General features: G+C 38.3%; 1 protein-coding gene across 10 annotated transcripts in view; it reads left to right on the top strand.

The window, feature by feature from the left end:
• Positions 1-13,120, top strand: part of PTPRA (protein tyrosine phosphatase receptor type A) — a gene marked incomplete at both ends in the record, with an annotated part of 86,424 nt that overhangs the window by 29,112 nt on the left and 44,192 nt on the right. For 4 of the 10 annotated variants that reach the window (XM_084247052.1, XM_084247056.1, XM_084247053.1 and 1 more), the window contains one exon: positions 6,572-6,598. The exons of the other annotated variants lie outside the window; for them this stretch is intronic. In XM_084247052.1, coding sequence (XP_084103178.1) covers positions 6,572-6,598 — 27 coding nt within the window. The remainder of the gene's footprint in view (positions 1-6,571; positions 6,599-13,120) is intronic. 10 annotated transcript variants of the gene reach the window in all.

The following is a 13,120-nucleotide window of genomic DNA, read 5'->3' as shown; positions in this document are numbered from 1 at the left end:
CTCTCTGTACCTCATCAGTAAAATAAAGATAAATGGTAATGATAGTACTCAACTTCCATCGAAGTTATTAGAATTAAATGAGTCAGTATGGAGAAAGCATTTACAGTGCACCTACACATGGAAAGCACTATTTTTTAAGTATTAAGCATTGTACTTAAAGTTTTATAAAATAATACTATGTGGTATCCTATGAATTCTGTGATGTAGGTTCTATTTTATATTTTACAGGTAAAGCGGTTTTATATTGACAACTATAACTTTGGGAGTTTTCATAGTAACAGGTCATGACCAATTCAGGAAATCAATTAGTAGACCAAGTTAATGAATGAGCTTGGTGGTATTTTTTTAATAGTCCTATTCCATTTCTGTTCTTTCACATTACGTGTATTATTTCACAAATTTCTGCTTCAGTTACATGCAAACATTACTGAGTAATGGTGTAGAACATAGTTCTTGCTGTGAATTATGGCCGTTACATAGGGAGAAAAGGCAGAATAACTTGTACAAAATAAATAAGTAAATGAAAAAGGTGAGACTGTAACCCAGGTGCACTGTGCTTATAGCCTATATTCTTATAGTCCATACTGTCTTTTATTTAAGAATTTTGTGAGATGATCTTGGATAATTGTATCCTTTTAAATAGATCCTTATTTTAAATTATAGAAGTGAAATGATTTGCTTTAGTTTTTGGGATTATTTAGGTAGCAAGTTAGTCCTATTTCTCATTTTTATGGTTTTTCAACTCTACTATGAGGGAACTGAGTTTTCCATAATCTGCCTAAGGGCAAATTATGCCATAGCTAAGAAACCAGTTATTCTGTAGTTAACATATTTTATGTCTCAGAAGAAACAGACTACATTTCAGTGGTAATTTTATTCAATGTGAGTAAAACACAAGGAAACTTTTATGATACCCACTACGGTATTACCTGTTTTCCCACAATTGTTGCATCATACTTTTTGGTTAAATGATAGTTGTTGTTTCATATCATTATGACTATATAATATTTGTTGCTGAGCTAACTCTAGGCATGGTATGCGATTGCTTTTTTTGTTTAATATTTTCTGGATTTAATCACTGACTTATGTTTTTGTTGCCTAGTTTTCTCTTTCCCTAGTTGGTTCTTCTCACACTCTGCATAGCCAACAGTTTGCTACAAAATCAGACCTACTATATTGTTATTTATTACCCAGAGACCTTCCTCCTGAGCTGGCCATTTTCTTACTCAAGTCTAGGTTCTTGATTGCTAGGATTGTTGCGCAGGTGTGTTCGCATGAGATTGCCCTTTGCCCTTCTCTACATGAGGAAATTCCCTTTTCTGCTTCCTGACTTCAGTATTGTCTTCTTTTTTTTTTTTTTTTTTTTTTGGTTACTCCATCGTTTAGTAGACTATCTCCAGGAACTTCTGAGAAAGGGGTGCATGGAAGGTAAATTGCATGATACCGTCTATGTTTAAAAATACATTTAGGACTGTGTATAGAATATAAGGGAATATTTTTCTCCCCAGAATATTTGAACTATTGCCCTGACTCTAGCTTACCAGGTTTGAAGGATTCTACTGATACCCTAATTCTTAATGTTTTGTATTTGTTTTTTCTTTATCATTAATTTCTCCATATTTCACAAAAATGGGTTTTTGTCTTTTTCATTCATGTTGAAGTTTTTTTTCCCCTCAAACTTTGAATTATTTACAAATCTGTATAGTTTGGGGAGTACAGGTGACATCTCCATATGTGCACTTCACTCACCCTCCACCAAAGCGCCGGTACTGATGCTGTGTACCTCCCCTCTCCTATTCCCACTCTGTCCCCTCCTCCCCCACCCCTTCTAGTAACTAGTGTATTTTTCAGAGTCTAAGGATTAATTTTGCTGCACTTTACCAGTTTTTCTTTGGTTATTTGTGTTCTGTAAGTGAGTGAAACCATTTGATAATTGTCTTTCACTTTTTCACTGACTTAGCATAATCACCTCAAGATCCAACCATTTTGTCACAAAAGATACACTACCTTGTCTTTTTTAATAACTGAGTAGTGTTCCATTGGGTGGATATGCCACAATTTCTTTGCCTAGTCTATCAGTGGGCATTAAGGTTGATTCCATGACTTGGTTATTGTAAATAAGGCTGCTATGAACATAGGCATTCATATCTTCTTGTACTTGTGTTTTTATATTCTTTGGGTAAATACCTAGTAGTGGTATTACTAGATCGTATGGTATTTCCTTTTTGTTTTGTTTTCTTTTCTTTTTTTTTAGGAATCCTCATAGAATTTTCTGCAATATTCTGTTATAGAATTTTCTGTTATATTCCCATTAACAGTGGATGAATGTTTCTTTTTCTCCACATTCTTGCCAGCATTTGTTATTTCCAGTCTTTTTGATACAGGCTGTTCTCAAGGGGACAATTTGTATGGAGGTATGACTCTTCCTGACTTCAGACTGTATTGCACAACAGTAGTAATCAAAGAGGTATGGTCTTGGAAGTCTTGAGAGATCTCTGGAACTTTGACCATTCAGTTCTGGAAAATTTTATATTTCTTGTATTTTTTGTAAACCTTATACTTATTTGAAAATTTTCTTTTATCTTCTAAGACTTCTATTACTTGAATATAGAACATATCCTGGATTCTTAATTTTTCCTTTCCTGTTGACATTTGCTTTGAGTCTCTGATTTTTTCTTTTTTAAAATAAGCAAGTGTGTAGATAGATAGATATCCCCCTTTTTCCCATTAATAACACAATAAATATGTATGTTGCTGCACATTGCTTTTTTCATATAGCTTACCATGCTTGCTTAATATTAAAGAGCTGCGGGGCCTCCCCGGTGGCGCTGCGGTTGAGCGCTGGGTTGCGAAGCGGCCCGCAGCCTTTGCAGTGCTGGTTCGATCCCCGGCTGCTCCCTGGCCACGGGAGGAGGGTCCCACATGGCGCGCAGACCTCTCCTGCTGCCTGCTGCTCCCCTCAGCAGTGTACTTCGGTCCTTCTGCCTGCTCTGCTCCCTGCTCTGGCTCTGGTGAATTCTCTCACCCTCCCGCACTTCTGACTGTACCTAGTGCTTGTATAAATAAAAAAAAATAAAATAAATAAATCAAAAAAAATATTAAAGAGCTGCATCATTGTATGAATTTACCTCAATCTATTTATCTAGTTTCCCCTATCAGTGACTTAAGGTTGTTTTCACAGTACTCTTACAGTTTGATATTTCAAACATGTATGAAAATATTGGTTTATTAAATTATTTTAAGTGTGCATTCGTAAATTGATGAATATCGCCAAATTTCCATTGTTGGGAATATATCCTATCCTAATAGCATGTTTCAAGACTTCTGTTTTCCTTCACTCTCTTCAATGTAATAGATTTTCAAACTGGATCTATACCAATCTGACAGGTAAAAAGTAATACCTCAGGATAACTTTAATTTGCATTTCACTGCGTGAAGCAAACCATCTTTCCATATTTGAAAGGATCATTTATATTTATATTTTCTGAGACTTGTGTTGATACCCTTTGCCCATTTTTCTTACTGGGGTGTCACGTTTTTCTGACTCATGGATAGGCAAAGAACTTTCCCTAACATTAGGGAATCTGTCTGATAAAGTTGCAGATGTTTTTTTCCCTCAGTTGATCATCTTCTCTGCATTGCAGAAGCCATCGTTAGTAAGTTTTAATTTTTTTAGTAAACAATTTATCATTTTGTATTAACTGTTTTAAATGTCCTAGATAAAGTAATTTTCCTCATGTTTTCTTCTGAACTTTTTTGGCTTCTTTATTCTGTGTTTATGCATGTGCATATGTGAGCTTAATTTTTTTTAAAGATTTATTTATGCATACAAGAACTGGGGTGTAGACCAGAGGTATGAAGGAGGTGAGAGGATTCACCAGAGACAGAGTTGGGGAGCAGAATAGGCAGATCTACTGAAATACACTGCTGAGGGGAGCAACTCTCGAGACAGGAGAGGTCTGCTGCACCATGTGGGTTAGCTCCCTGGCCAGCTGGGGATCGAATTTGTCTGCAGTGGCTGGCGATAGCTTGATAACACTTTCTTTAACCCCTCTGCCACCAGGGAGGCCCCTAAATTTTTGATCCATCTACAATTTATTTTCATCTAATTTTTTTCCCAGAGTTGTCCCAACTTTATTGAGTAATATATTTTTTTCTTCACTGATAGAAAATGCCCCTTTATCATACATCGGATTTACATATACTTAAATTCTCATACATGAGTTCTACTTAATATTTGATAAGGTGACTCACCCCCTTCTTAATCTCATTGTTCATAATTTTTGCTAGCAGTTGTTGATTATTTTTCCTTAGGAACAATCTTGTCTAGCAGTAACAAAGCTTTAAAACTTTTATTGTTCATGTAAAATTTACAGATTAATGGGAACAATTGATAATCCTTAGTCTTTCTATCCAAGGAGTGATGTATTGCATTTGCTCCTATTCTTATTTTGTATTTATTAGAAGTGTTTTAAAGCTTTCATCATTAATGCTGCATCTGTTTTCAGCTTTTTTTTATATGTTCCAAAGGTTTTTCTTTTTGTTGTTTTGTTTTTTAGTGGTATTAATGGAGTATTTCCTTCCATTGTATCTTCTCTCTAGCTGCTGTTGGGGATATGAAGGCTATTGGTTTTTGTAGTTGTATTTTATACCATTGTCTTCATAAATTCCTGTTTTTAAAGAGCATATAAAGCTATCAAGAATGAGTGTAAATTGTGCCAGTTACCTGGTCAACTTTAAGGGCAATACCTGTAAGATTTTTTTCTTCTTTATTTGTTGCTATGGTGAATCATATTAATAGATTTCCTAATTTTGAACCATCTACATTACATGCAAAAACAACTCTGCTTGGTCATTTTGTATTCTTATAGTGAGCTGTAATAATTTATTTTATTTAGGATTTTTCCGTTGATATGTTATTTCTAAGTGTGTTTGGTCTCTGTTTTCCTTTGTATATGTGCTGTTTTTGATGTTTTGGTTATTAGTGTTTTGTTTTCTTCCTAGAAAGAACTGAGATTTACCCAGAAAACTGCATGTCATTTACTTTTTCAAATATACTTGAATCATTTGAAAAAAGTCCTCTGTTAGGATTAATTTCCTGTAGAGCTATGAATATTTCTTATGTTTTTAATGTCCTTTTTATCTTTTTTAGTTTGACTCATCATTTATCTCTTTCATGGTTCGTTGCTTTTTTCTTCCAAAGAATCTCCTATTGTATACTCTGGTTTTTCATTTTTTTTTTTTTTTTTTAATACAAGAGTGGGGGTACAGGCCAGATGCAGGGGAGGGTGAGAGGATTCACCAGAGCCAGAGCGGGGAACAGAACAGGCAGACGAAATACACTGCTGAGGGGAGCAGTGGGCGCTGCAGGAGAGGGGTCTGTCGCGCCATGTGGGACAATCCCTGGCGGCCGGGGATCGAACCGGCACTGCAGAGGCTGCGGGCAGCTTCACAGCCCAGCGCTCAACCGCTGCGCCATCAGGGGAGGCCCTCATTTGTTCTTAATGTCAGTTTCTTTTTATTCTTCTTTCTGCTTTTTAAAGATTTTTTAGATTTATTTTGTGCTTTATCTTCCTTTTCTCTTGTGGCCCTGCCTTCCTAACAAAATTGCCCTTGTATGCTTGATCAGAGATGGCTCTAATCTGAATTCTGGTTCCAACCACTTGGAAGGGGGAACAAAGGAAATGAGGACAGATAATTTCTTTTGCAAACGATGTGACCAGATGTTATACCCTCGTAACTTTTGATGACTCCCATTGGCTAGAAATCTTTATATGACTACCTCTAACACAGAGGAGTCTCAGAAATATTACGTCTTCCTGGACAGATTTGTGCTCGGCTAAAAAACAGGAATTCTGTACCAAAGGCAAGCAGAGAAAGATTAGGCAAGGGGTGGTGAATTCTGCTGTTAAGAATGATTTCATTGGTTTTTCTTCAGGTGTTTTGTAGTTTTCAAACTTTAACTTCTAGTGGTATTGCAGTTTACATTTTGATGAAAGAATATTGTGTGTACTATATACTCACAATAGCTGTTTTCAACTCTGGATTTTCTTAAATAATAGAGTAAAAGGTGAAACTAGTTCAAAGGAGGGAGGGGGAATAGAAGACTATTGTGTGTAATATTTCTACTGTGGGGAACTTATAAGGACATGTTGATATTCCATAATCTTTAATGTTTTCTCTGCTGGTACCTAAAGTTTGGTATATACCAATTAGATTTTATTACTTGTTATCATTTTGGTTTTTTTATATCATTCATTTTGCCCTGTTGCATTTTATGACCCAAAAGATCTCTAACATTGCTGTGTTCTTATTTCTCTTTGCATATTTGTACTTTTTATGAATGTTGATGCTACATTACCTTTATATACAGGAAGAACAAACCACTGATTAAAATTTAGTGAACCTGGGCAATGTTGTTTCCCAGTTGGACAATATCTCATTCCAGCTCTTACATATACAAAAAGAAAAGTGTCTATATTCTTGGAGCTTGTTGTATCTTACCTTAGATTGAATAGTAATGTTTTTCTTTAATCTGAATGAATGTTTTTATTTTTCATTTATTACACAGGTAATACTGACTCCAAGGACAGAAGAGGTGAGCCACTCACCTTATGTCTGTTGTACCTTTTACAATGTACAATATTCATCCATGTTTTCTCTGTTCATAGTCTGTGGTAACCTTGTACAGTCTGTGGTAACCCTGACTGTTGTGTGTTTAAATTCTCTTAAGTTGTTTCCATGTTAACTTCATATAGAAGAGTAACAGAAAAAAGTACTCAGTGTGTTTTTTAAATGTAGATTATGAATTCTAATAGCTATGATATATTTTAATAGGTGAAGAAACAGCTGTGTCTTTATTGTGTTGCCTTATTAAAATTACCTTCTGGTAATATGGGCTATAACTTCTATGCCATACTTACAATTTTTAGGCCATAACTACATTTAAACATCTTGACTTTGTGTTGTTGTTTTTTTCCCTAGCCTATAAAATGCCAACCCTTTGTTGCTTTAGATAGATTTTATGGATTTTCTGTCCTCTAGTGTAAAGTCCCTAAGGCTAGAGATGCTGTGTCAGTGACCTAAGCAAAACTGCTGGATTCCTTATCACGAGAAAGCAGGAATACATGGGTACTCATGTTTAGAAGTGGCACATTTTGCCTAGGACAACAGTAAGACTACCATCAAAGTGCACAAGGAAAAGAGATCACTGAGCATTCTAAGAAGTTATCATTGCATTTGAGTTTGGAAAATGTTTCATCTTGATTTCCCTTTTTATCAATCAGACTTTTTGAGGTTTTTTTTTTTCTGATTCCATAATTTAACCATAGATGATTTTTCCTACCCAATTAAAATAATGAAGCATTTGAAAGCTTCTGAAATCCCATTTAACTGGGGAGCATTTGAATCAGAAATGTAAATACTCTGACCCTTTCTGTGTTATCCACCTGCCACTGTATTTGATAAGAAATGATGAAATATCTTTACTGTGCACAGATTTCCCTTAGTTTTCTAGTTCTAGCTTTCCTAAAGTCAGGAGCAAATTTATTTAATGCAGTGTGCTTGCTATTCAAATTCATTCACCAGTTTCCAGCTATAAATGTAGAACTTAGTAAATGTATGTTATAATAGGTTCTTATATTTGCACCTTAAATTGCTTTTATCCAATTTTACAATAAAGTCAGAGTGATAACTTTTAAGATTAAGCAAAATGTGTGATTCCTTCCTCTTATGTAGTGTGTATCTTGTTAATCAGCCTTTATCTTACCCCAGATAGAATCCCTGTTTTAACTAACTACTATTGATTTGAGTAGTTTCAACATTATTATTAAAAAGAAATAGAATTGCCTCAGTTACCTAGATTGTTGCCAATTGTGACATACTAATATAACCTCCTTTTTAAGTTAAAGAATAACCAAACAGGAAAATGAAGAGGCATACATAATCTAAAAAACCCCATATGTAATGAATAAATTTTATCAGAGTAGATCTTTAGAAATATTGCTGGAAATTTCAATATCACATTCTAATTTTAATACAAATGCCTTTTGAGAAATGAGACAACTGTTTGAAAATATTTGCATAATAATGAGTTTGCTAAGGGAATTATGTCTTCATGTGAATTAAGGGTTACAGATTTTTATCCACTGGCTTTTGTGGTACTTTGTTAGAGCAGTGGCTAATGTTTTAATTGTTAAAGCAGAAAGGAATAAAAAGAGGGAAGACAACAGGCAACTGTGCTTCAGAGTCCAAAACACTGGTTATTTTCTCATGTATTATTTTTTAAAAGTATTCCAAATTACTTTTATATAATCAGCTTTTTTCCTAATTGTGCTAAAATATGCATAATATGAAATTTACCATTTTAGGTATACAGTTCAGTAGCATTGTGTACTTTCACATTGTTGCAGTCATTACCACCACCCAGTTCCAGATTTTTTTATCATCTCAAACAGGAACTCTGAGCTTGTTAAATAATAACTCCCTATTTTCCTCCCTCTCCGGTCCCTGCTAACCACTGTTCTACTTTCTGTCTCCATAAATTTTTCTATTCTAGGTACCTCATTTAAGTGGAATCATACGTTATTTATCTTTTTGTAATCAGCTTCTTAAGCATTTTTACTGGTGTTAAGTTGGATGATTTGTGTGTATATTATGTACTAAATCTAATATGGCATTATCTATTAAGTACCTCTTTACCCTGAAGTCAGTGGTCATGATGAGTATTGCATATACTCTCTGGTTATTTCCTCACTTGTTTTACATCTCAGTTTTGTTAGTTTTCCTCTAGGTGAAGCACTCTGGTGCAGATTCATGTGCAGCAAGTTAATTAGGAGTACTTTTTCCCTTCAGCACATATGAGGCAGTGGAGGCAGTAGTGTTGGTTAACGGAAGGAAATAAGGTGCCTTGTGGTTAGAACAAAGGCAGCAAAAGGCCTCAGTTCCACAAGAAGCCCTGGCATTGGAATAGGGAGTGGAACCTTTCCCTTGGACCAGGCTCTTAGGACATGGGCGTTTCCTGGGGAAGGAGCTGACTGAAAATCCTTTTAACTGCAAGCCATCCCAGCAGCTGGGGGAATGGATTCTTTGGTCCTGAAGGGGGATCTGTAACATTTACTACCATTCCCATTAAATTTGAACATGTAGTGATGCATGCTTCCATTCATAAATAAGAAGTTTTCCCCAATCTAAGAAAGTGCTATTGAATGGTTTTTAATATGTGTTAAGACTGAGGAGTGAATGGCAAAGTGAAATAACTGGAGAAACAGTGTAGTACAGTGTTTAAAACTGTGGGCTTTGGAGTTAGGCTACTTGAGTTTTGTGTCCTGACTCTACTGCCATTATTAATTTTGCCATTTGCAAAATAGGATTTCCTTCATAGGGTTGTCGTGAGGAATGAAGTGATGTACATAAAATGCTTGGCTTAATGCTGGGTCTGCAATAGCAGTTGCTCAGCAGATGCTGACCATCACTATTGCTACTCCTGCCACCACCACTCTTAGCATTAGATGGGAGACCGAGGAGAATGGGAATCTGAGCCAGTCACTCAGAACTCGGAAACAACCCTGGAGACTAGTGTGCAAGGTGGCTCCCAAGGCAGGGGCACAGTGCAACCATACCACCACAACCATAGACCTCAGAGAGTCCTCTGCCTTGAGCCTTTTTTTTTTTTTTTTAAGATTTACTTATTTATGCATACAAAAGCTGGGGTGCAGGCCAGAGATGTGGGGGGTGAGAGGATTCAGAGACAGAGTGGGAAACCACAGGCAGATGGACTGAAATACGCTGCTGAGGGGAGCAGTGGGCAAGACAGGAGAGGTCTGCTGTGCCATGTGGGTTGCTTCCCTGGCTGGGGATCAAACTTGTGCTGCAGTGGCTGCAGAAGGCTTCATAGTGCTGACACTTAACCCCTTGGGCCACGTAAACAAAATTCTGCATAAACTAGTCTCATCCTACCTTTTCTTTTCTTTTTTTAAGAAGGTCCGTTTATTTTGTTTTATTTTTTTAACATTTATTTATTTATTTATACAAGCACTGGGTACAGTCAGAAGCGCGGGAGGGCGAGAGAATTCACCAGAGCCAGAGCGGGAAGCAGAGCAGGCAGAAGGACCGAAGTACACTGCTGAGGGGAGCAGCGGGCGGCAGGAGAGGTCTGTGCGCCATGTGGGACCCTCCTCCGGTGGCTGGAGAGCAGCCGGGGATCGAACCGGCGCTGCAGAGGCTGCGGGCAGCTTCGCAACCCAGCGCTCAACCGCTGCGCCACCAGGGACGCCCCTACCTTTTCTTTCAAGGGATTGTTTCAGTAATTGGATTTTCATATGAAGACCTTATAACTATTTGTTAAGTAGCAAGAATACAGGATAAAGCTATTGTAACCATATTTTAAATTATTTTAGATATGGTGATTTATATAACTTTTAAAATTTTAAATCTGTAAGTAGTAGCTTCCCATTCTTTATTTTTTTTTCCCCAAATTTTTTCAATTTTTTTTTAAAAGATTTATTTTATTTATTTACACAAGCACTGGGTACAGTCAGAAGCACGGGAGGGTGAGAAAATTCACCAGAGCCAGAGCGGGGAACAGAACAGGCAGAAGGACCAAAGTACACTGCTGAGGGGAGCAGCAGCAGAGGCTGCGGGAGAGGTCTGCACGCCATGTGGAACCCTCGCCTGGCGGCCGAGGATCAAACCGGTGCTGCCGAGGCTGCGCACAGCTTCGCAGCCCAGCGCTCAACCACTGCGCCACCAGGGGAGGCCAGTATAAGCATTCTTATCCAATCCCAGAAACTCCTTAAAGTTTCTCAGTTCTCAAATCAAATCATATGTTCCTCCAGGCTTTCTTCTTTAAATTCTTTACTACAGTTGGAGACTAGTAAATGGTTGATATTCTTGTTTTAAAGAGGTTTTTTGGGCAGTCTTCCTGGTGGCGCAAGGGGTTAAGTCTCGGCACTATGAAGCTATCCACAGCCACTGCAGCAAGAGTTTGATCCCAGGCCAGGGAGGTGACCCACATGGCGCAGCAGATCTCTCCTGTCTTGCCCACTGCTCCCCTCAGCAGTGTATTTCAGTAGATCTGCCTGTTCTGCTCCCCACTCTGTCTCTGGTGAATCTTCTCACACCCCACACCTCTGGCCTGCACCCCCAGCTCTTGCATGCACAAATAAATCTTTCAAAAAAAAAAAAAAGTTTTTGAATTGTCAGTGACACTATTATTGTGAAACTCCATTTATGATGGCTTTCCCTTTCCCTAAGTACCTTTTTTTTAAAGTGCTTTCATTTTTTTTTTAAAGGAAGTTTTTTTTTTTTTTTAAGATTTATTTATTTGTTTATATAAGCACTGGGTACAGTCAGAAGTCAGGAGGTTGAGAGAATTCACCAGAGCGGAGAGCAGAGCAGGCAGACTGACGAAGTACACTGCTGAGGGGAGCAGCGGGCGGCAGGAGAGGTCTACGTGCCATGTGGGACCCTCGCCCGGTGACCAGGGATTGAACCAGTGCTGCAGAGGCTGCAGGCAGCTTCGCAACCCAGCGCTCAACCACTGCGCTACCGGGGAGGCCCTCCCTAAGTACCTTTAATAATATATTCACTCAGTACCTGTGAGATGCTAAGGATTCCAGAAAGAAAGGAGTTCCCTTGTGTCATGGAAGAAACACATTAACACTGAGAATCAAAGTCACTCAGCTACATGCTGTTGAATATATTATACGAAGTGCTGTGAGAGAGCTTAAAACTCATTGTGCCTGGGGAGTGGGAAGAACATATAGTGAGCTTTGAACAGTTAAAATTAATATACTAACTGAGGAAAATGAGGACACCAGATGAAAGAGCAAGCCACATGTTTGAGGAACTGTGCACAGTTGGTGTGGGTGAGGTAGGAAGTGTCTGGAGGATAACCGTAACAATATGGGTCTGGTGGTGCCTTGCACTGAGGAGTCAGTCCCTTTGTAATGGTAAGGAAGGAAGTGACATGGTGAGATTTTTATTGTAAAAAGATAATTTCAGAGGGCAAGGTCTTAGGGAAGGTAGATGAGCAATAGAAATCAAAAATGTGGGCCTTCCCGGTGGTGCAACGATTGAGCGCTGGGTTGCGAAGCTGCCCGCGGCCTCTGCGGCGCCGGTTCGATCCCCGGCTGCTCCCCGGCCACCGGAGGAGGGTCCCGCATGGCGCACAGACCTCTCCTGCCGCCCGCTGCTCCCCTCAGCAGTGCACTTCGGTCCTTCTGCCTGCTCTGCTCCCCACTCTGGCTCTGGTGAATTCTCTCACCCTCCCGTGCTTCTGACTGTACCCAGTGCTTGTATAAACAAAAAACAAACAAATAAATAAATAAAATAGAAATAAAAAATGTGGGATTATAACTTGGCCCCAGACAACAGTAATTGAACTCAATCCAGTGGTTTGGACACCAGAGGCAACCTGATGGCTTTTACTGTTTTTAGAGCCAATAGGAAGTACTTACAACCACATTCTAGCTTTGCCTTTGAGAGCTGATAAATATTTCTACCAAAACATGTATAGGCCAGATATGTAGCTGGGACTCAAGGAGTACATCATTCAAATCACTGATTATTTTTATAGTTGACCAAGCTGTGTCTGTCCTTAGTGACTTACTTAGCCCCTAAACTAATAATATCCTTTGTTTTCTTTTTTGGCAAAGGTATATAGCAAGTAAATATTTGTTGTCCAAAAACACTAGTATCTTTGTAATACCACCCCTGGTTGAAGTCTAGGAGGTAAAATTTTGGTAGAATGGGTGGGTTGGGGAGCAGAGTATGGAATGGATTAGCATGCCTGCCAGCCTGCATCATGTAAAGCCACCTTTCCAAATAACCCAGTCCAAGACAAGCCTGAGCAAGATGAGACAACTAGTCTGTCCAGTTTGGGAGGAGCCCTAGGAAGGTGACTTGGTCCTGAGCCTATCTCCAAGAGATTTGACACAGGGAGATTAAGTTCTCTCCTGTTTCCTTAATAAATCTGAGTCTTCTTCCTTCACAGACACATAGGGACATCTTTACTGTATGAATTGTTTTTAGCTGTGTCAAAAACATGGATATAATTCAGAAATCAGGAAGTAAAATCTGACTTATGATAGAGAACTGTTCTGGCCTGAGCTCAGAAGAG

Source organism: Talpa europaea (assembly GCF_964194135.1).
Source record: "Talpa europaea genome assembly, chromosome: 11".
NCBI lineage: Eukaryota > Metazoa > Chordata > Mammalia > Eulipotyphla > Talpidae > Talpa > Talpa europaea.
This window is presented reverse-complemented; position numbering and strand designations above follow the sequence as displayed.